The 23,779-nt window shown below is 36.3% G+C and overlaps 3 protein-coding genes across 4 annotated transcripts in view; all 3 read right to left on the reverse strand.

Annotated features, from left to right (window-relative positions):
- The window catches only part of LOC109075087 (caprin-2-like), a 9,641-nt gene extending 2,968 nt beyond the window's left edge, over positions 1-6,673 (reverse strand). The window contains exons 1-18 of the mRNA XM_042740430.1: positions 6,460-6,673; positions 4,751-4,994; positions 4,586-4,648; positions 4,419-4,505; positions 4,099-4,337; positions 3,654-3,656; positions 3,493-3,572; positions 2,717-2,854; positions 2,592-2,632; positions 2,258-2,485; positions 1,826-1,867; positions 1,627-1,746; positions 1,408-1,492; positions 991-1,043; positions 792-902; positions 577-663; positions 150-266; positions 1-57 (exon numbers count right to left, since the gene is read on the reverse strand). The exon at positions 1-57 is cut by the window's left edge and continues 118 nt beyond it. Coding sequence (XP_042596364.1) covers positions 1-57; positions 150-266; positions 577-663; positions 792-902; positions 991-1,043; positions 1,408-1,492; positions 1,627-1,746; positions 1,826-1,867; positions 2,258-2,485; positions 2,592-2,632; positions 2,717-2,854; positions 3,493-3,572; positions 3,654-3,656; positions 4,099-4,337; positions 4,419-4,505; positions 4,586-4,648; positions 4,751-4,994; positions 6,460-6,464 — 1,800 coding nt within the window. The 5' untranslated portion in view covers positions 6,465-6,673. The remainder of the gene's footprint in view (positions 58-149; positions 267-576; positions 664-791; positions 903-990; positions 1,044-1,407; positions 1,493-1,626; positions 1,747-1,825; positions 1,868-2,257; positions 2,486-2,591; positions 2,633-2,716; positions 2,855-3,492; positions 3,573-3,653; positions 3,657-4,098; positions 4,338-4,418; positions 4,506-4,585; positions 4,649-4,750; positions 4,995-6,459) is intronic.
- Positions 6,674-7,653: 980 nt separating this feature from the next.
- On the reverse strand, positions 7,654-15,284 carry LOC109071420 (SIN3-HDAC complex-associated factor-like). Of its 2 annotated transcripts, none has more exons than XM_042740442.1 (6): positions 15,126-15,284; positions 12,481-12,608; positions 12,131-12,230; positions 11,059-11,182; positions 10,809-10,959; positions 7,654-10,702 (listed from the first exon to the last, which is right to left on the reverse strand). In XM_042740442.1, exons 2-6 carry the CDS (start codon positions 12,606-12,608, stop codon positions 10,450-10,452), a joined length of 756 nt encoding a protein of 251 aa, XP_042596376.1. In that variant the 5' UTR covers positions 15,126-15,284; the 3' UTR covers positions 7,654-10,449. The 2 variants fall into 2 exon arrangements, with proteins under 2 accessions (XP_042596376.1, XP_042596385.1); XM_042740451.1 differs by lacking the exon at positions 15,126-15,284 and adding an exon at positions 12,698-12,858.
- A 1,061-nt stretch (positions 15,285-16,345) lies between these two features.
- LOC109071413 (DENN domain-containing protein 5B-like) overlaps positions 16,346-23,779 on the reverse strand; it is a 37,814-nt gene continuing 30,380 nt past the window's right edge. The window contains exons 17-27 of the mRNA XM_042736470.1: positions 23,355-23,436; positions 23,005-23,133; positions 22,691-22,812; positions 22,284-22,429; positions 21,334-21,375; positions 20,566-20,684; positions 20,299-20,486; positions 20,004-20,086; positions 19,792-19,918; positions 18,412-18,586; positions 16,346-18,312 (exon numbers count right to left, since the gene is read on the reverse strand). Of these exons, the coding sequence (XP_042592404.1) occupies positions 18,129-18,312; positions 18,412-18,586; positions 19,792-19,918; positions 20,004-20,086; positions 20,299-20,486; positions 20,566-20,684; positions 21,334-21,375; positions 22,284-22,429; positions 22,691-22,812; positions 23,005-23,133; positions 23,355-23,436 (1,397 nt within the window). The 3' untranslated portion in view covers positions 16,346-18,128. The remainder of the gene's footprint in view (positions 18,313-18,411; positions 18,587-19,791; positions 19,919-20,003; positions 20,087-20,298; positions 20,487-20,565; positions 20,685-21,333; positions 21,376-22,283; positions 22,430-22,690; positions 22,813-23,004; positions 23,134-23,354; positions 23,437-23,779) is intronic.

Here is a 23,779-nt window from a genome sequence, read left to right on the forward strand (position 1 = left end):
CTCATCTGACTTCATCCCTGAGCTCTCACTGATGGGCAAAGATGCCACATTAAACACCTGATGAGGAGAGGGAAGTTCAGATCATATGTTCTGCATTATGATTTAAAGTGGAACTGATGTTAGGGACTATGAGGACAAAACATTCTCACAGAGTGAATGTTGTGGAAGGCGTTTTCTGCACTGATGGATCTGTGACTAGGTGGGGTGGAAAAGGTCTGTGCAGACACAGTGGTTGATACTCCATTGCATAACATTTGCTTTCCTGCCTGACACACACAAACAAACAAAGACAATCCCAAACACATTGTCATTTTCACAAAAATTTCACTTCAAGATTATAAAAGCTTAAAACACAAAATGTAGATCAATATAGATATTTCTATATTAAATTCAGAAATGTGCATACATAATTTGAAGCTTCATAAAAAACTTAAATTCATTTATTTGTGTAAATAATAAAAAAAAAAAAAAACACACATTTCAAATAAACTAAACCATCAAACATCCATTTATTTGTGTAAATAAAAAAAACTAAAATTACATTCCTTGTTTATTATTTGTCCATCCAGTGCATACCTGTACAGTGCTCTGGTTTTCTAATGGGACTGAGATGGAGGATCCCCTGCGGTACAGTGGAGGAGAGGTGAAGCCCTCGCCTTGTTTCTACAAACACAAGTCACCATTAGAGAATATTTAATATTACAAACCTACTATAAAGCAGCAAACAATTAACAAACATACAATAACAAAAAAAAAACAAACACAAAAAAAACAAACACACCACAACTTACATGTGGCTTCTCATCATGGTGTAGATCAAGGTCAGAGGCGTTTATAGAGCGCTCTCCATTCGACAGACAGCCTTTAGCCTCTCCAGACAGCAGAATCCGTAATGGAGTGCTCTACCATTAGACAGTCACAGGGAAGAGTGACCACATTTTGTTATTGATATACACAAAATAAGCTCTCATTAAGTCTAAACATACTCACCTGCTGGGATTGAGGCAGAATATCTGATGGGCTTTTCGTTAATTTCCTCTGTGCTGCATGTTGAAAGAAACAGACTGTCAGTATCAGTTTAAAGGAATGTACTTACCTCAGGCCATCCAAAGTGTAGATTCTTCATGGGAACAGATTTCAGAATTTCTCATAACTTGTGCCGTCAGAATGAGTCCAAACTGCTCTTCGCTTCACAAAACATTAATTAATAAACTGCAGTTGTGTGGATTATTGTGATGATTTAATCATCTGTTGTTTGGACTCTCATTCTGACGGCTCAGATTCCTTTACATCTTGTATGGCCTCAGGGTGCGTTTTTTGGCAAATTGTAATTTTTTTTTTAGAAACCATTTCTTTAACGCCATTCTACCCTTAGTGTTACTCATTTAATATGGAGCACTCATGTACCAAGAGGAGTAGAGGAGCCTGGAGATGGACGGCATCTCTTTGTTTGACTGTTTACGGGTGACGTTTCTCCATCCAGAAGAGACTCCTGCAAACAGAAAAAGAAAAAAAAAAAAGTTCCGTAAATACTTACTTTCCGAAAGTTATTTGTCAAAAATAGCAAAATTAAATTGTACTGCTGCAATTTAGTTTTATTGTTGCAATTTATGTTTAAATGCATGCCTGCATGAAGCTGAAGGATCCTGAGATCTGGTCCATCAGAGACTCCAGTTGCTGTTTGCGCTGGACAGGGTCTTTTGGTAATGGAGATGGAGAGCCAAAGACTTCCACTGCGACAGGTATCTGTAAGTACACAGCATAAAAATAACACTTTAACATCTTTGATATACTAAAGAGTTTGCGATGAATGTAAATAACTCACCGGTTTAGAGTCCTGCTCCCCCTTGCTCTTTCTTTGACATTTCTAGAAAAGACACAACATCAATGTTAAGAGACAAAAACTGACCTCATTACATTTCAAATGGCTTCCCAACTCAGCTAATCGCCAACATTCAAGTTTAATCGATTAAGAGACTTTAAAATTGGGATCCACAGAGTCCTGGGGACCACAAGAGGGCGCTAGGAGTTTTTGTTAAAAAAAAAAAAAAAGAGAAAAAATAAATAAATTGAATGTGCAATTTTATATTATAAAATTATATATTGTATTATATAATTCTAATATTGGATGGGGGGGGGGAATTGTACTTTGTATGTGTGGGGGATGGGTAAACTTATTTTCCCAAAGTATTTGAATTATTTTTTCCTGTATTTCTTTTGTCTTCACTCGGTATAAATTAAATGCAAGAAGTTTCACCTCCTTTGGGTCAACCGTAGGTCTCTTCGCAGTGTCTGCAGTCTTAGGAATCAGTCCTGCTGCCCCTTTCCATGGCTTCTGTATGGGGGACTGAGAGGACGCAGGATGATCAGAAAACTCCATTTCCCATGAGTCTGGTGGCTCCCTTTCCTTCATGGCTAAAAACTCCTCCTTCCAACTACTGCACTCAGTGACGTCCGTTTCAGGCAGGTATCGTCTGTTAAGAAACTGGCATCATTCAGAAGTTACTCATATGCTTGCGTTTCTCCAAAACACAGTTTATAGCACTTGATGACTGAAAGGTCATGGCGTTTGATACGTCACATGTTCTTACCTCTTTGGAAGGCACTTCTTTTGAGCTCAGCTTTACCAGTGCTAAAATGCAGAAATATAAATGACATGTTATTAATGGCGGTTTAGACATTAGAAATTTGAAGTTAAATTTTAATGAAATCTCACTGGAGAGGCCAGAAGGCCTAGATGGAGGGTCCGCCTTTAGGGTCTCGGTCTTCTCTTGACTGTCAACTTTAGGAAGTGGTATGTGATCAAAAAAGCCACAGTCCACTAGCCGAAGTAGCTTTTCCTTCATGTGCTTATCTGTGGAAGAATGACAGCAGTCATATATAAAACAAAGTCAGTTTTTGTCTTTGTACCCCCACTATCCCATCAGTAAGACTCAATCCCTCATCATCACCAAAATAGAAGTGGGTTCCTTTTGCTTAATTTCCCCAAAAACAAAACATACATTTTTATTTATTCTGTAATGTTTGCCCTTGAATAATAATGATGCATAATGTATTTGTGTAACGTGTTTGTACATGTACTGTATTATCATTCATAATACAACTAAAATTAAAGGGCATACATTACATAATTCTAAAACCTATATATTAACATGCATTTGTTATTAATAAAAAAATTATACAAATAAATAAGAACATATTGCATTTATTTGGTGTAATGCATTAGGCCATACTGTATGTCTTTTATGTATTTTTCTCTTTACATACATTATTCTCAATACAACTAAAATTAAAGGACATATTGTATTTTGTGTAATGTATTTATATATTTACACGTTTGTTCTTAAATAATAAAAGGTATTACAAAAATAAAATTATTATTATTATTACTATTATTATTATTATTCCTACATTTGCAGCAAATGTATCCATAATTGCTATATAACCTATATTATCCTATTTAATATTTTTGAAGAAAAAAAAAAAACTCACATGTCGAGCCAGCAACTGGGCTTTCTTTCCCTTCCAGAAGCTCCCCGTAAACAATAGCAGCTTGTTCCAATTTAACTGGGCTTTTTTCCCTTCCAGAAAAAAACAATAGCAGCTCCATAGATCCTCAGATAGTAAAAACAAACAAACACACCCACATCAACAGGCTAAAAACACCCCAAATACAGCAATGTTACAGAAACAAAAATAACCAGCAAGCACCCATGCTAGGGAGAACATACAGTTAGCCATTATTGCAAAATAAATCAGATCTTTTGTATCATACCGAAGGAGTTTGTTTTGTGATCCCATTTTTATACTTTTTTTGCTAAGTGGGTAATATTTCCCAAAAAAAAAAAAAAACACAAAATTACAGAATACACACACACAAAGCAATGTAGGAAATCAGTAACTAATTTATAGATAGCAGGAAAAAAAAAAAGAGGAACACATCTTGACAGAATGTGTTTGACCAATCAGAAGTAAGAATTCCAGACAGCCATGTAAACGGACACTGACAAGTCCTTTATAATAAAAATCAAAACAAATGTACAAAAACCACAAAACACTGACTACAGAGCAGAAGACAGTTTCAGGTGCAGCACAAACCTCATCCTATGGTTTCTTTTGCATCCCAATAATGAGGCCAGATCCAGCAAGCTCTCAGTGTCCTGTGTGGACAGGTAACAGGAATGTTGTCTTGTGTTGCAGAAGTTCCTCCGGACGTCCTCTCTCTGCAGACTGTGCAGGACATATTGCACCTGGAGTATCAAGCTCAGACGTTTCCTCTCTTCTTCAATCCTCATCAACTTCTCTTGTCGAGCAGCTTTCCGCTGAGCCTTTATTAACTATGGAGAAATCAGAAGAGCCAGTGAAATATGCAGAACTGTTTGATTTCGCGCTGTACTTTACAAATGCATGAACCTTACATCTTGAGTGAGTGCACCAATGGTCTTCTGGAGCTCTCTGGCAAATTTAAGATTATGGATCACCTCATCGTACTTCCCCACAGCTTCCTACAACATTACCACACATCTGTCATGCTGAAACGAGCCCCATTTCCCAAGATGCAACACATAAAATGAAGAACGATTACCAGTTGGTCTGGATTTAGTTTGTCCCCCTTCTTCAGCCTCTCACTGTAGCTTTCCAGTTTCAGCTGTAAGAATAAAGAGTAGCTTTGTTTTACGCACACAGACAGGAGTGAAGCACATTGGGGTTCCTTCATGCGGTTTCCACCTAAATAACATAATAAAGGCACCTTCTTTTTCTCAATGTTGCGGATCTTGTGCTTGAGGCAGATGAGGCTGTCCTCAATGTATTGCTCATAGCCGTAATAGGTGGTCGTTGTGGCGGGGTTAAAGGCGAGCTGGAGGGCGGTAAGCATTCGAGGGGACTCAGATTTAGGGCTGCCCTGGTCATCTTCCTTCTCCACGGTCAACTCAGTCGGCGTTAATGTCTCTATAGTCCGAGATGGTGACAGCTGAACCATGATCTTGGTCTCTCTGAAGCAGAGGGGGAAATGAACATAAAGGTCACACTATTTATTGTGGATCTAAAAAGAGATGTTTATAGCCATGCTCAGAATGGAATATTAGGTAATGTATTATGGAGTAAGATAAGACGAATATATAATTCACATTGCCTAATTTTTCCCCAAAAAAATAAATAAATCCACACCACAATAGTCATACAGCATCACACAAACTCAAAATACATGTGCAGGTATTTTTTTTTAAGTTATTCCACAACCAAAAGAGTCTAATAATACGGGCTCATGTGATGGAAGTGACCCTCACTGGGCAATGTAGAATAAAACCAAATTTAAGATCACCAATAATCTCCATTTATTAGTAAATTGTTATTTTAGTTTCACTAAGATACTATTATAGTTTTATTAATAGTTTATAAACATCATATTAAGGCATTTAATATTTGACGTTTTTATTTTAATCGTTAAAGTTCTAGTAATGTTGTTGTGTGTTTGTCATTTTTATTGGGTTTGTCAGATTTGATTAAGTCAATTTTTTTTTATTTTATTTCAGTACAACAAGTTCAACTAATTGAAAATGAGAAGTGTTTCTACAGCAAGAGATGATCTAGCTGAAATAATTAAAGTTAACATTTTATATACACATGGGTGAGTAAATGGAAAAAAAAAATTGTGAACTCAATACATTTTTATATTATACATTTATTTTTCTATATTTATTTCCCTATTCAGTTTTCTGTTCTTAAGTGATTATTTAAAATTAACCTTTAAATGTCTGTTCACTTTTTTTTTTATGCCTGTGCTATGATACATAAATATCTCCTTTGCCTTTAAGTTAAAAGCATGCATCAGGCAATAGACTGTATCCTGGTGCAGTTCAGTTCAGTCATTCAATGACAATCAAAGAATCTCAGCACAAAGGGTTGAGAAGAAAATCTCAGCATACATATACTGTAAAGTTAAACACAAAAGGCACAGCCTGAACAGTGTATAGCTCAATTATATGAGCTAAAACCTTCCCTGGTGTCTGGACATTCGCCAGTGTTCACCATGACATGGCGTTTACATGCTAGAACACAAATGCAACATTAAAAAGCAAATTAACCCTGCAAATCACCATGTAACATTAAAACTGTGGTCGTTTACTGTCAGCCATTTACAAATGTCGTCTAATGCAATTCTGTCGCTCGTAAACATTGGCTATGCATCCAGTTGATCACCAAATGAAGGTAAAATATCTTGCATTTGAAAAACAGCAGTAACAACAGTGCAAAATGCAACTTTTTAAGACTTTATCCGACACGAGTTTGATGCTTTTCAGAATAATCCTGGCCAAACAGCGTCGACGCGGTGCCACCACCCAAAAGCACGCGCATTGAACGCAAATAAGTTGCTAGAGGACGAATAAAGCCACAGATGCACGTGACAACATAACACACAGGTGCAATGAGCAAAGCATCCGCAGAAATCTCACCGACCTCATGCGTCTCTGCCGGTGTGTGTGTGTTTGCTGCGTTTCAGATCGTTAAGATGACTTGGGTGGAAAGGCTGCTCATTTAGAGTCAAAGCAAACGAGGTAGCCTTTCGATGAGCTGGTGGAAAGACGATATAAAGCGGTGGGAAACAGAAAGGACAGACCGCAGCCACCTCTCATCATTTTATGCCCTCAGAGCACAGGAAACCCATCAGCTGGCGGAGCAATCATGACGTCACAGCCAAACATAGGACAGTCCACGCGCGCAGTCTCAGCACGCTCTCTCTCTCACGCTCTCAGCTATCTATCTATCTATCTATCTAACATTTACATTACAAATAATATATATATATATATACATTATAAATATATACAAATATATATATATATATATATATATAATATAAATAAATGCTCATTTGGGGTTCAACAAACATTTTGTATTATCTGTTAAAAAGATCTTAAATCATAGCAGAAAATTTTACATTAATCTTTGAAGTCAAAAAAAAAGTAATGACTTTATATGTTGCATGCACTGCAAAAAAATAAATAAATGAATATACCCTATTCCTCAGTATTTATGTCTTGTTATTTTGAGAAATTATATGTAGTTAAGTATAAAATAAGAACAATATCTGCCAATGGGGTCAGAAAAATAAACTTGTTTTCCCTTTGAATTAAATTTATTTCTCTGAGCCCACTGGCAGGTGTTTGTTGTTGTTCACTTAATTTTAAGGAATTTCTTTGTGTCCCCTTAAAAGTCTTAAATTTACCTTCATAAAACCTGCAGAAACCCTCTTATTAGTATATGTTGAAAACAGACGCTTAATATTTTTGTGAAAACTGTGATACTTTTGTCAGAATTGAAAAGTTCAAAAGAACAGCATTTACTTGAAACATTATAAAAGTGTTTGCTGTTCAATTTAATGTGTCCTTGCTGAATGAAAGTATTTATTTCTTTTTACTGACCAAAACAATGGTAGCCTATTTTTCCCCCCTGGGAATTGAACCCACAACCTTGGTGTTGCAAGCACCAAAAACACCAGCCACCATCTATCTATTACTCTATATAGCGCATTTAATGTGCTGGCATGACCTAACTATAGGTTCAATTCCCAAGGAATGCATGTATTAGTTCAATATGAATGCAAGTTGTTGTCAAATGCATACATGTTTACACCAATGCACATAACAAGTGTAACCATCACAAGTTACATTTATTGAGGAACAAGTAAAAAGTACAATATGTAAAAAAATACAAAACCTGCTTTATATATCTCTAGTAATGTGAATACAAAGTGCATAGCTACCATACATGCCTGTAGCACTACAACTAAAGGACTAGTCTAAGGAAAGATATGCAGGCATTAGAAACCCTCAAACAAAAGTAAAAAAATAATCAAATATTTGTACTTAGCATAAACTAAAAAAAAATTCTTTACAGCTGTCCATTTTTTACAGCTGTCCGGTCCTGAAGTTCTCCATAATGTTTAGTGAGTCTCGGCTGACAATCTGTGATGTGTAAAAGCGTTTTCAGTCCATATTGCAGTGTTGTTAGGACAGTTCAGTCCTATGACGAAATCAGATGAGACTTAAAAAGAAAAGACCACAAGAAAAATAAATATAAAATAAATAAGAGTATTCATAATAACTGTTGTTCAGTCTTACACATCTTATATTTACAAAAAGCGGCGTCATAGAGATGACACTATAGGAATCCCCATGTAGGTGCTTCACCTGAACAGATGTTATTTACCACAAATACAGTAATTGTTCATAGCATTCTGTGATGTGGCATATACACACTAAAGCCATAAGCTGCCACCATCAAAATACCCATTTCAAAACGGAGCATATATTAGAGATAAGAATTAAAATTAATGTACAATGGAGTGTTTTGTGTGAAACAAATGAGCTCTCTAGCGCTACCCCTAGGAAATTAAACAGAAGTATGTGTGCGTCAATGTAATTTGTACAATCCAAGACAGCCAAGGCTATCATAAACAATAAAATTATTACAGAAACCGGCAGGACAGACCTTTTGAAACAAAATATTTTGGGATATTTAGTATGAATACTCCTTATATGAAAGCTTATTACACACAAGTCATTTATAATGAAAATGTACAAGCTGACTTGAAAAAGTTTTCCCTGGCATAAAGAGGCAAAAAAACAAACAAACAAAAACGACCAAAAAATTCAGAACATATGCTCAATTCTTTCATGACAGTAAAAAAGAAGTAGTATCTGTCATTGTAAAAAACACAGTATTTACACATGTATATAAGATGATTGAATAAATAGCAAAAATGTTGGGCTTTCTGGCTTTGAATGAGACAATATTGAAAATATCCAATTCTAAAAAATAGCTGAAGACAATTAAATCCCTGTAATAACTAAAGAACAATGACATCTTGAGATGCCACGTTGTAGTCAAAGCCTGATTTCATTTTTGTTCTTTTCTTGTATTTATCTACAAAAATATATTGGGACTGTCTCAAAATGTGCCCTATTATTATTAAATTATGTTGCAACTAGTTGCAAAACAAAATAAAAAGAAATACAAATCTTTTGAAAAATGCCATGCAAAATTCATGCAAATTTTCATCAAGACAATAGTTTCCTTAGCGTTCATGCTCTTTTCCATTAACCTTAAATCGAATCTACACTTTTGGATATTTACATTAGTACACTGAATACAGGAGTGTTGATAGCCAGGCATTATTTTTGGTTGGCCATGCCCAGTCTGCCTCAGCACCACAGAAATGCTGTCTGGGGAAACGTTTGCAGTAAAACACTATGAGTTGAGTTGAGTTAGTTGCCTGTTAGAGGCTGAATACAGACATCCTGCACTGAAATCAGGGTTTAACAGTGACAGTTCACCCTAACACCCTACTCACCTTCACATCATCACACGTCACTTTCCTTACATTAAACTCAAAAAATGAGTTTTTCAAGAATATCATGCAGTATCTTTTCTGTATAATAAAAGTGAAGGGGAACTGAAGCAGTCAAGCTCCAAAATGACAAAAAAGCACTGTAAAAATTTCTTTAATGTAGTCCATATGACATAAACTTTGGTTTATCGCTATCTTATGGCTATAAAAGACTTGGAACATAGAGCACAGCTCAATTTTTAAGATAATTTTGGGGTGCTTTAGTCAGTTTGGAGCTTGACAGCTTCAGTCCCCATTCACTTCCATTATGTTGAATAAAGCAGCTAGATGTTCTTCAAAAACTCACTTTTTTTTGTTCCACAAAAAAAAGAAAGAAATTGAAAGAGGTTTGGAACAGCATGAGGGTCAACGACAGAATAATGACACATTAAAAAAAAAAAAAAATTAGGTGACCTGTCCCTTTAAATAAAACCAAGAGGAAAAATCAGAGTACACTGTAACAATAAAGACAAAGATAGAAAAAAATAAATATATAAAAGGCAAAGGTCTTCTCTAAATAATCACTATATCCCAGCAAAATGGTGGAACATCATCTTCACTGAGCTAGAATTTAGCAGATGCTGCTTGCTGTATACTAAATACTGTACACTAAGTGCAGAGAGACAGTCTCCCCAAAGGAAGGGCAGAATAGTGCTCAAGGGTACAAAAGTGACAGCGTAGGATTGTGGTCACTGTCTAGATTTCTATGCATGATGTATGTAGATCCAGCATTCTGTGTTTGAGCAGAATAGCAAAAAAGGACACTCATTTTCTCTGGTCTACAAAACAAAATCCTTATAGGAAACGAAACAGTGTGGTACCAGGCTCTGGCAAACAAGGACGCCAGTTCAGTTTGATAAATAAAGGTTGATTTGACTGCAAAGGAAATGAAAGAGACACATTCTCAGCAAGGAAGAAAGAAACAGGAAAAGACGAACAAGGATCCAGCTGCTCTTGAATCGAAGGCAATCCGAGAGAACGTCTTTGAGAGTGTCTGAGGGATTTCGACTCTCGAAGGCTTCCTAAGAATGCCAAATCAGTACTGTGGGGATGTGGCATCACCACACCTCATCCACTTCCTGCTCCATTTTTATTTGAGGAGAGGAGTGCGGTTGAATGGACGAGAGAATTTCTTGACTGCTCTGCACTTCCTCTTTCTCAAGGTCACCGTCTTCCTCCTCTTCCTCCTCCTCTTCTTCTTCCTCTTGCTCTTGCTCCTGTTTTTTCTGACAGCAGGGCTTGTAGAGATGAGGGTCAATCAGAACCTCCCCAAAGCGACCTTTATAGATGATGCCACAACATACCCGCTGCCTAGAGAGAATTGTAAATCAACTCATTTAACTTAAAAAGTATTAATTATGATGAAAAACAAAAGGTCAAACTCATAAATCAGACCAATTTAAAGTAAAGTAAAGACCTTTTCCAGTATGTCAGGTCCAAGAAGGAGAAGACTGGAGAGCGGGCGGAGCCAGGAGTCAACTCCGAGTCAGAGCCTTCGTCTGATTGGTTACTGTAGCTGGGCGACTGGGCGGGGCTGGTGCTGGAGGTGGTGCTGTGAGCATCTGAATCTGTTAAAATGATCATGTCAAAGAAATCATTTAATAAGGAACATGTTAAGATGCATTTCATGTTGTTTTTGTAATGTAAATATGTGATCGTGTACTCACTGTGTCTCTTCAGTTCCTTCTGGACTCTGCTGAGCTGGTTCGGTCTGATCCGTGAGGACAGGGATTTGACTTTCTTTGACTTCACTGTGGTTTTCAGACTGGGTCCCCCTCGCGCATCAACCACCTGATAACAATAACAATCCTCAGACTGTGATGGAAATTCATTTGTTTATAGTTATTTCATTTATTTTCATATATTAGTTATAAGCAAAGGAGTAAATATATATTCATTTCTCTAGAGTTATTATGGGTCAGGTTCATTGTCTGTTTATTTATTTATTATATAATTGTTTTATATTTGTTCTAAACACAACAATAAATACATTTACTGTATATTAATTTGTATTTTTAGGCATTATATTATATTAGATCACAGGTCAGGTTTATAATTATTTTGATTTATTTACTGTCATTTAATATAATGCCTAAAACACAAATTAATATAAATGGTTTTGTTTAGAACTAATAAAATATATTACATTGGTCAGAATTATAATATTTTTTATCATATTTGTTTGCATTATTGATTCTGTTATTTTCCATTATTATTACTATGAAGCTGCTTTGAAACTATGTTTTATTTAAAGCAAGACTTTAGTCATATACTTATTATATATTATATTATATTATATAATATTATAGGTCAGGTTTATAATTTGTTACTTATGTATTTATTGCCATATAATTAAAATGATATTAGTTATAAACAAGGCAATAAATAATAATGATTATATTATTATCATTATTATTATTAATTATTAAGATCAACTAAAACAGGTTATCTGTAATCAGTGGGCCCAAATATGAACTGCATTAGCTTCCATTCAAAGTAGGGACTACTACCATGTAATACTATGTAGTAATACTATTATAATGACATAATTAACATCTTAGGGAGTTTCCACTGCAGCTAAAGTTCACTTGTTCACTAAGGGTGTTTCTGTGCAAGGCTGCTTTGGAACAATGCGTATTGAACCGAAAAGACTTCATTGTGATAAATAAGAGGCTGTGTGAGTGTGCACATGCACACCCCGGTTGGAGCTGGGAGAATGGTGAATTTGACGGAGCTTACATGATTCCAGTTCTTCTTGGAACCGACGGGAAGCTTCTTCCAGCGTTTCACCAGCAGAACACAAGCATTGCAGATTTCACCAGAGCGAGTCTCCCCTAAACTAGAGAAGTATCCCATTGTATATCATTGTAATAATAGGAGAATGCATATGAAAATCAATAAAAATATAAAAATAAAAATAAAAATAAAAAAAAATATATATATTATTACTAAAATTATTATTCTAAAAGAAAAGGTCTGAACGCTTGACTGGAGATACATTATACAAATCCTCACTGTTATTAAACCAGGCAGATGTCAATACCATGTTATTACAGAGGAACCACAAGCACACAAGATACCCAACTCACCCAAAGCAGCTCTGAAAGTCTCTCTCATAGCGTTTGCTGTCAGTGAAACGAGAGCTGGAGGATTTTGCCCTGCAGATGCAGCATCCATCAAGGCTGCGGTACATCTTCGGCTTATGAAAGCCAAACATCTGTGACACATGAGTAAGACAGAAGTAAAACAACTTTCTATTTGATACTTCTGCTGGTTCAATGAGTTTACACAAGATTTTAAACGCACCTGGAACTTAATTTGCTGCAAAAAGTACCATGGTAAGCACAAACAACTAAATCTACTGATACACACAATTCTAATGATGATAATTAGAAATGTTTCTTGAGCAGAAAATCAGCATATTAGAATGATTTCTGAAGAGTGACACTAAAGTAATGGCTACTGAAAGTTCGGCTTTGCCATCACAGGAATAAATCACACTTTAAAATATATTAAAATTGTAAAGTTTTTTTTTAAATTGTAATAATATTTCAGAATATTACTGTCTGTAAGCATAAGAGACTTCTTTCAAAATCATTTATCGTAAATCTTAATTATTCCAAACTTTTGACCAGTCGTGCATGCATGTGTATATTACCTAGCTATATATACTGTAATAATAAAACATTTACAAATAATTGTTCAAGTCATGGAAATCATGGTTAAAAATACGCAAAAAGAATATGAAAATATTTATTGACATTTTAACGTTGTGTCATTTTCATCAGAGTATTGCTCTATATGCATTTTATATATTTGTGTACACACACAGAGAGAGAGGCCTATAATAAATGTATAGTGTTAATAAATGTATTAATAAATATTACATACATAACTATTAATAGATTATATTAGAGAAAGAGCGAGAGATGAAATATGGGTTATCAGTCATCATCGCGTCAGTGGGATAAGAGCACAATCAATGGAAACAGTGCTCGGTCTTATATAACCTCGGTGCTGATAGAGCCGGACACCGGTGGCCTCGCGCGTCGACACTGATCGGTGACAGCAGCGGTGCCCTCGCGAGGCATCAAAGTCGTACATTATCACTGGGTCATTACAGAAGACGCATCTGTCCGATGTCTATAGGAAGCCTCTGGTATTTTTTTTTTTTTTTTTTTTCATTTTTAATGACAGCCTATATATGTATATTAATATTTCATAATATTTCTAAAATTATGCACTGTACTGTAGTGCGAGAGTTGAACTTGCGCGTGTATATTCTGCCTCTGACGCAATTCAAACATGGCAACGCGTTTGAGAGGAGAGGAGGGGCAGAAAATGGGGGCAAGAAAGTAACGCGATGCCGTTACGGAAACCTTGACCAAAAGTGCCATTAACACATCTAAATGTGTCGTCTAAAGTTATCCAGATAACATCACGTGGCCATTATCAGTGTTTCGCGGTGTTTAAATGTCCAGCCGTTCGCACACTGCGGTGAAATGGTGCGTGTGTCCCGTATTCACCGCCCACCAGCTCCCGCGGAAGCATGGCACGCCACACGGCATCTCTAAACAGACACATTCAGCATGTTTTCCTCGCAGTTTCACCGAAAACGACTTCCGCTTGGTGTGAGCAACTAAATGACGCGCTTTCTTTGATGCCAGCGGTGCTCATCGAAGAAAGACGGGTGAATTTAGTCGAACTGCTCGTCCGCGGCTCTTTGTTTTCAGCGCGACTCTGCGTCAGTGGCTCGTGCGACTCCATGCTTTGCGCTCGAGACTGTAAACACATGCTGTCCGTGCAACAACTTCGCTCAAGAGCGTTGAGTCTTACATTGTTTTTCCCATTTAACGGGGCAATATAATACACTTTTAAACAGTCCACCGGAATAATAAAATAAAATATCGATTTTATTAGCTCCGCGTTTAAATGCGTCAGTGACACCGCCTCCATCGCACATGCAATGGCTCTTTTAACAGTAACACAGCTCTAATCGTTACATAATCGCTGAACTTCTGGAGCTGGTGAAGCAGAAGTTTAAAAACCTTGACGAGCTTGTGAAAATGCGGGTTTGTTTTGAAGCACACCCACCAACAGCCGAGTTAAGACCACACGCAGTCAAGACGGACAGTCCAGTACCGCAAGTTCAAAACGAGAAGAAACAGCAAAACTGGTTTTCAGTGCATGCATATAACACCAAGTATACATATAAACGAGAACGCATGCACGTTTTCACTATTATAGTTATCACCTAGGCTAGTTCAACCAGTCCACGAATGCAAAATTGTTTAATCTAAAATGCGATGTTGATTATTTCCATCAAAAAACTATTCTGAAACGCATTTTTATTTAGGTCCATTCGGATGTGTAATAGAAATCTATTTCGGCTTTAAATGAATCAATTCTGTTATCAAACACTAAACAGCGATCATCGGCAAAGGATGCGAGCGCCCTGAAATGTGATGCGCGGTATGGACAGCAGCCTCCTCAAGTGTAAACTCTAAACTTATCGCACGCTTTTATACTGAAGCAGGAAAAAAAAGTCAAACAATTCCAACAAGCTTTGAAAGCGATCTTACTGCTGCGTTTCTAATGAACGCGACAGCTTTCAGCCGGGCATCGCACTGTCACACAACTTCTTAAGGGGGCCTTTCGAAAGGCGAATATAACATCTTCTGCACACACAAAAGCTGTTAAGTCACTTTAAAAAAAAAAGCCCTTTTTTTCTTACCTCGACTTGGAGCAGTTAAAGTCAAATCACACAGCTTTATCCAAGAGTTACAGGCGTTACTCATTTAACAATGCGCCACTCGTTACTGTCTCACTTTCTGTCTGAGTATAGTAAAATGTTTACGCATGCGCTGAGCCCCATCCACCATTTTCTGAATTTCTTCAATCAACCTCATTTGCATACGCGGCTGACGTTTGACTGCGTCTGCATTCTATTGCCCATATAAGGAAGAGAAAATTACGCGGGAAACGTGGGCGGGTCCGGTTGCTGGGGCAGCAGCGATCCCGGTGGGCGGAGTTACGCTCTACTACTACGAGGACAGCAGATGTCTGTCTGAACAAACACACGCAGCACATCTTCCTCCTCGCTCCTCGTGTCCGTCAGCCATGAGCACATGTCGGGAGCTCTGTCTTCGGTACTTCAACATCTGTTTTGGGGCCCCTGTAGAATAAATTAAATAGGCTGAAAGAGCTAAACGACATTAAACCTTATATATGTAACATTTTAAACCAAAATTTAGATCGGTTTCCGCACAAAAACGTTTAATTCCCTCACTCACATTTATAGGGAAAACTGTAAATTTTAAATATTTTTTAGCTCCGTAGCTCCTTACTTCAAACTTTAATGTAAACTTTGAATCATTATTTTTTATTTTTTTTTTTATGTTTTTACTACTATGTCACAAGAAAAAAACAAGTCCATCTCAAAAAATCAAAATAAAAAAAAAAAACAAAATCATTCACCATAATATAATATTTTCCAAAGATACAAATACCATTTAATAAGTAGACTGTAAGTATGTAATTTTAAGGTAGGCCTACTTATATGCATTCTTTGTGGGTAAATAAGGTACAAAAGTACTTTTTAAATAAGGTACTGCCCCAGTGACAGCTTTTGTACCTTTTTTTTAATGAATGATCGAGCTAATTTGTAACTGGTTAAATTCATATGTTGCAACACTTCCCAGTTTCTGAGAAATCTCAGCTATAAAAACGCATAATTGACGCTGATGTCTATGAGACATTTGTTTCACAGATGCCATCAGCATGTCCCTAAACTAAAAATAATGTTCCGTGAAGAGTGACTGTTCATAGAGGAATGTTCTCTAGGACCTGAGCGCTGTCCTGGAATACCGTTCATGCCTACCGCATCTTAAAATAATGTCCCGTCTGCACACACCGTTCACAAGATGACAAAAAAGTTCAGAGAGGACACAGATATGGATGAAGGGAGCTATTTTAATGAGTTGCTTCACAAATATAAACACGGAGGATTCAACTCATTTTTAGACAAGGAGCTTTTTATAACATGATTGATATTTAGAAGCTTTCATTACTGGAAAAAAATAAAAAACAAAACAGATGGAATGAGACGAGATCTAGAAGAGGAACAGATTCATTTACAGCAACAGTACTTCTCCAAGATCTGAAACATGTTGCATGCATCAGCACCGCAAACAAAGGGACAGTTCCTGCGGTTTCCTCATCCCTCCAGCGAGGGGATTCTGGGATTTCAGCAACTTTTGGCGTCTAAAACAAAGTCGACTTTTACACAAGATGGACGTTCCGTACGATACGAAGCTTGAAAGCAGATTTACTAAAAATAAATAAATGATACAGTGTCAGCTTACTGCTTAAGTCACCCCAAGATTGCATCGATCCAAAATCAACAAGTGTCTCAAAAGCATCATCCTAAAATAAATACATACAAATAATCCGAGTCAATAAGAAAAACATAAAATACACAGGTTGACGAGCTACTATACACAGCTCTTAGATTAAATGCTGAGAGTCTTATTTAAGTAACATTAAGTGATTCAAAGCTGTTATTCGTCCTGTAACAACTGTGTTGATCTGTAAATACTACTTTTCTCTCAGCAGGGTTTCTGTATTAAAAATGATGCATAAAAGAACAAACATAAAGGGTGATTTAAGGACAATACTTCTTAATTTCTAAGCAACGTGCAAGTCCTGCAATAATCAAACATGGCTTTACAAAGTAATTGCTGAATTTAGACCTTCAATTAGTGGTAGGGTTTAAACTTTATATTTAAAGCTCCTCTACAAGTAACTTTAAGAATTACGCTTTGAGAGATTTTAACTGGGACTATTAGTTTAATGGCAAAAAAGAATGTGAAAGAAGCTTGTTATTGCTTTACGTTGATTTCCAGTGTTTCTTTCTTAAAAGTAAAAAAAAAAAAATTAAACATGATACTGTATTAATTAATACTCATTGGCAAAATAAACACATCTTACCAAATGTTAATTCGATAAACCAGCCACACACACGCACATTACCATCACACATAAACACATCTTGTAACATACAACAATTCAGAAAATATTGGAACGTCCCTTTTCTCTGAAAATTCATTTGACGGGCTTTTAATCAGGAGAATGTATTACATTGACACCCTCAAGTTAGGACTATCCAATATCAAGAATCTTTCTTCCAAACTGACAGCCAATCAGAACACGGATAGCATTGGTTTAAACACCCAGACAGTGATTTACAGATACAATTCAAGTCATTAGAAACACTTGAGGTCTGAATTCCTCAAGTATAATCATTTTGCTTGTCAAATGATGGTTACTGCATGTGTTGGACATATAATCTGTCAGTACTAAGGCTCCTCTGTATCTTGACATACTTTGCAAAAAACAGTGCTTTCTAAAGACGACACATGATCTGAAGCAGAAATGACGCCCAGACAGATGTGTTCAGAAACTACCACAGGTTTGAAAGCAAGATCCACAGGAAAAAAAGTTGAAGTCTTTTCAATAAAGCCGTCAACGCTTTCTGTTAGAAAGAGCACAACTCCAAATACTGCTACAAAACACACTTCTGAGTTCATTGGTGTGGAGGTGTAGGAGTCAGTCATGTTGAGACGCTCTGATAAGTCCTCGGTCATTCCATGGTCAGTGAACACACAAGGCAGAGTCACTTGTAGAGCCGCTTCGGCCCTGAGGGTGGCAGCATGGGGAGCAGTCTCAATTTGTGGCGTTACAGCTCAACGCTTTTAGTTAAAGAGCTCTCCAGTGTGATGGGGAAGTCATGCAGCGTTTCCAGAACTGCGACGAGAGAGCTGACGGTGAGTTTGTCTCGCAGTAACGCATTCTCCTCATACATGCGTGTGACGACGAAGCATTCGGCCAATAGAGGGAGCCACTGCGGCAACATCCGGTCTCTGTGAGAGAGGGATACACATGCAGACAACTCTTGAGCACATTTTGTTTATTAAAAAACAACATAAGTTTGCTTTTAAGAAGCATGTGTGTGTTCTCACCTCGCCCCGAGGCAAACTAGCAGCTGGAACTTGCCGTCCTTGCCAATGTTGCGTGGCATAGTGTTAATGGCGTTGACGTATCGACAGAATGATTCACAATTCAGGCCTAGAGGCTCTGGTGTTTCTTGCAGGTCTCCAAACTGATCTGCATTCTCCACGAATGCTACTACCTTCTCTGTACAACACACAGACATTATAAACTTATATTACATTACATATTTGAAGCAACATATTTTATATATTTTAAGCAGCATAACAATGAAACATTTGTTTTGTATCACATACAGAAACAATACTAAATGTTTAGTTGTCATTTTGAAGTACTGCTGGAGGACATAAATGTAAATTAATTGTTATAATTAGTTTACTTCAAATGTCAAAATATTTTTAATATAGTCTTTAAAGCAGATAAAGCCCTATATAATAAAGCCTTAAATGAGAAGTTATATAAAGTTACATATTAAACATTAAACAGTTATTTAATTAGGAAAGATTTCTATTTTAATGAAATGCTGCTCTTTTTAAATATAAATAAAAAACAGCTAAATGCTACTCTTTTTAACTTTTTATTAATCAATCAAAGAATCCTAAGAAAAATGCATCACGGGTTCCAAAAAAATCTTAAGCAGTACAACTGTTTCCCACATTAATGATACATCAGCATATTAGAATGATTTCTGAAGGATCATGTGACGCTGAAGACTAGAGTAATGGCTGCTAAAAAAACAGAAAACAAAATGATAAAAACAGAAAACAATTAAAGTGTAGTACATATATATATATATATATATATATATATATATATTATGATATATATAAACATTATTTTAAATTGAAATACTATTTCACAATATTGCCTTTTTTCTGTATTTTTGATCAAATGCAACCTTGATGAACATAAGATACTGATTTAAAAACATAAATCTTACTGATCCCAAACTTTTGAATGGCAATATATATATATATATATATATATATATATATATATATATATATATATATATATATATACATAAAAACAGATTTAAATTGAAATACTATTTCACAATATTGCATTTTTTTCTGTATTTTTGATTGCAAATGCAACCTTGATGAACATAAGATATTGATTTAAAAACATAAATCTTACTGATCCCAAACTTTTGAATGGCATATATATATATATATATATATATATATATATATATATATATATATACATACATACATACATACATACATACAAAATATAATATATATATACATATATAAATTAGTGTAGTTTTTCATATTGTGTAAGATTTAAGCTCTATACGTATATTAATATGTATAAATAAACTAGATCTATATGAGTTTTTCTCTTTTACTATAACAGGGAAACCTTTAATAAGTTAAGCTTACCATAGAAATCCCACACAAAGACATTTTTCTGAAAGATTCGAGCTGAGCGGAATCCATGATGGAAGAACTGCTCCAGAGCCCAAACAAGACCACCTTCTCCACACAGCAGGACCGTAAGACTGCCCCTCTGAAAGCACAGATAGACCTTTAGATTAAAAAAAGGTTACAAGGATAACAAAAAGTGATGATATTCATAAGTGGAGATGTCATACCTCTTTTTCTGGTTTGTGGAAATGCTTTATAATATTGTTGACTGCTTCACCGATGGATTCCTGTATCTGTACGGTTGTCGGTTCTGAAGAGAGAAGGATTGCATTTAACACAATTATTCAAAAGAGTACTGTTACTGATTTCTAAGAGCATTTCTACAATATCACTGATAAACTCAAACCAATGACATTTGTGCAATGCTACATTCTAACCACTAGGTGTCAGTATAAGTCCAAGATGACCGCCAGCACAACGAATCAAATTACTGAGCACCTTTGAAATTTAAGTGAAACTTACTGTTTCCACGTCCTGTAAGCGATGTGATGCTGATTCGTCGAATCTGGGAAGGTGATCGCTGAAGGGGCGGAGTCTTAGTTCCTCGGCCTCCGTCATCATCACTGCACGGAACTACAAACTCACCAATCAGAACTCGCTCAAGACTGCCATCATCTACACCCTTCCCCAACCACCTGCCGCACGGGAACCTGGAAAGCATGATGAGTTAATAACAAGAAAACCATAAAAGGAACAAAACAAATGGCAAGAGACTAAAGTAGGCTGTACTTGTATGTGTGGCCGGTGATCTCATTGCGGACCATGACACAATCCACCAGCCACTTGGCAAGCAAGCCAGAATTATCATGACCCAGCTGCACTGTCGTCAACTTCCCGAGGTTTTGACACTGTAAGACACACATACAAAACAGATAAAGGCAACAATGTCAGAGGCATTAAGAGGCTGTCTGAGAATAACTGAACAACACGTGTGAGGGTGTGAGCAGCGGAAGGACACCAAGACAGTGAAAGTGTACAATACACTTCGCTTCTTTAGACCATAGTAAACCCACGGCTCTGAAAACATCCCAGAAATTAACTAAATGCAAGTGTACAAATAGGGTCCAAAATGAACACCCTATAAGCTCCAAATACTAGACCTGAGCCACCAAAACAAAAATATATGTATAATATATAAATATATATAATAATATATGCATACTGTATATGGATTTTTTTTTTTTTTAAAAAAATATTATATAAAAAATAATACAAAATTACAAAACACAATAATAATAATAATATCAACAGTTACTTTTACTTAAGATGTTAATTTTTTTTATTAATTTTAGATTTTCATGTTAATCTAGAGGTTTTTTTCCTCAAATATGTTTGTCCAATTTCAAAATTTGGGATGCAAAAAACACAAGATTTAAAGCTAACCCAGGAACCCAAAGGAGAAAAAGAGGAGATCTCTCTAAGTACAGAAGTAGCGAAATGGAGAGATGGATGAATGGAGAGAGAGGGAGGAATAAAATGGAGGGATGTGCACCTAACCTTGAAAGTTATGGAGATGTGCGTGTGAGGCCTAAAGGCAGACTGCGAGAGGACACAGAATGAGTTAAAACATGATGGGTGATTGACAGCAAGACAAATAGCAGTGATTGGTTCTATGAGGAGGGATGTAAGAATAATATCTCCTTCCTCAAAGTTATAGATTCATGTGCATAAATACAGAGGTTTTGATCACTTATGCATGAATCACCATTTCAGTTTCGGGGGGGGAGAAATCTGGACATCAAGAGAATCATTTCAGTAGTGAGAGAATGCAAAATAATTCGAAAGACTAAAGCAAAGAAAATTTCATAACAGTTGTTGTGTGAATCTCATTTTTTCCCAATCCAAAAAAGAGAAATTATATTTTGCTTAAATTGTTTTTTTTATATGACTTAGATTTAGATATTCTGCAAAAATATATGCAATTTAATCATTTTAATAATAATATTAATATATATATTTTATATTTATAATTATTTATACCCCTAAATTCTTATTATCTTACTGCAAAATTTAAATACAAGTTATTTAAATTGTCAACAATTTATACTTTACAGTAGTATTTGTTGTACTGCCTTTAATTTTTCCTTTTTAAATTTGCATTGCCAACTGAGATAAAGGTCACAGTATTACAGTACATTGTATTACATATGTTTGGATGAATTATGGTAATGAGAAAAAAATATTACTATAAAAGATTCAAATATAATGTTATCTTGAGATTTATCTTTTTTTCCTTAGATATTTTGTTCAGCTATATTTCTGTCATTTCCATAAATAGTTTAGATCTAACAGATGTTCGAAAGACCTGCAAGCACACTCAGTTCTGCGGCTGGCAGGATAGATGATTTTTCAATCCCACAGCAAAACAAACCGAGTGCCACACTCAAAATAAACGGCTGTATCAGTTTCAGAGCAGAACAGCTGGAGCGTGATGTCATGGCACTCACGTCAAACGTCATTTCCAGAACGTTCTTCGTGATCTGCAGGATGCCAGAGTCGCCCAGCTCGCCGGACACACACAGCCAAGGGTTGGACGTCGTCATTGCGTTACTAAGCTTCTTGATGGGAATGATAACGGCCCTGTATGGAATCACTTAGAAAAAAATAAAAATTCATGCCTTGGTCAATCAATCAATCTGTCCCACAGCATCAAATCAATATCAAGTACCGGATATGCTGGATGCAATGAGATGCTGTTCCCTGCTGTTATGTATAAGCGTTGTTACACATATGTAACCAGATATTCAAGATTTGGAGGAACAAACATTTTAACCCACATTAACTGACTATTTAGATACAGTCCTGATTTGCATATCTGTACATCTGTGTGTGTCTCTCTTTCTCTGGGACATACTTATGGTGGTGAAGACGCTGGTAAAGCAGAAGTAGTCCACGGCATTCAGGCTCAGGAGGTGAAAAAGAAACTGCTCTTTTTCCTCTTCGCAGCGCAAGAAGGCGTAACGCTTGTACAGCTTCCTGTGGGAACATCGCATACTTAATAACAGGTGCACTTACTTGAATCGGGTCAGCGTGCGTGTGCTTGTTTGTGTCACTCACAAATTCTTGTGATGAGCATGTCTTTTGGTGTGTATGTGGGAGACTGTAAGCCTGCAGGTGTGTGTGTGTGTGTAGATGGGAGTATGGATGTGTGTTGGGTATTGCACATACTTGGTTAAGGCATGGTTAGACAGCAGCTGTTTGAGATGCTGGGAAAGTAGTTTTTTCTCCAGGGACAGACGGATCAGGGCACGTGCTCGACCTACATCTGTTTTAATCTCTCCCATGTTCTGGATGTGTCTGAGAAGTCGAAAGAGAAAGGATGATGAAGAAAGACAGAAAATCGAAAGCAATAGTGTAATTCTCTGTATGTGGGTTGAAGAGGCCGCAAGCAACAGGACCTTGTGGGTGCAAATCAATCTCTTTTTTTAAAAACATCATCGTCAACTGAATTATTATACAACAAACAAAGTACGCACTACTGTATACAACATTTAACTGTCCTCAGGCAATAAACACACCTCATATCCTGTATGAGTGATACACGTAATGCAGGAAGACCAACACTGGACTCTAGCTTTCGTTTTTCCTGCCCATTAGACACTGCGGAGCAAGAAACAAACACTACAAACATATAAACACATCAGTATTATAAATTAATGAAAAAATAAAAAAACACAACTTATTTACACTTCAGTATAACACAAACTAAACATAATGCTAAATGTTAGCAATACCACTTGCAATAAGTATCAAGCATACAAAGCATGACTTTATCAAGCAAGTACTTTATCAAAAGCTACTTTAATCACTTTACATATGATAAATGTATCACAAACAAGGTTTAGTATTTTGTTGTTACATAACTGAGATCAGCTAACTGTGCTATAGGCACCAAATGACAATTTATGTTTTGCAAGATGAACCTGAAAGTCATTGTATAATT

The sequence above is a fragment of the Cyprinus carpio genome, chromosome A4 (assembly GCF_018340385.1).
Source record: "Cyprinus carpio isolate SPL01 chromosome A4, ASM1834038v1, whole genome shotgun sequence".
Taxonomy (NCBI): domain Eukaryota; kingdom Metazoa; phylum Chordata; class Actinopteri; order Cypriniformes; family Cyprinidae; genus Cyprinus; species Cyprinus carpio.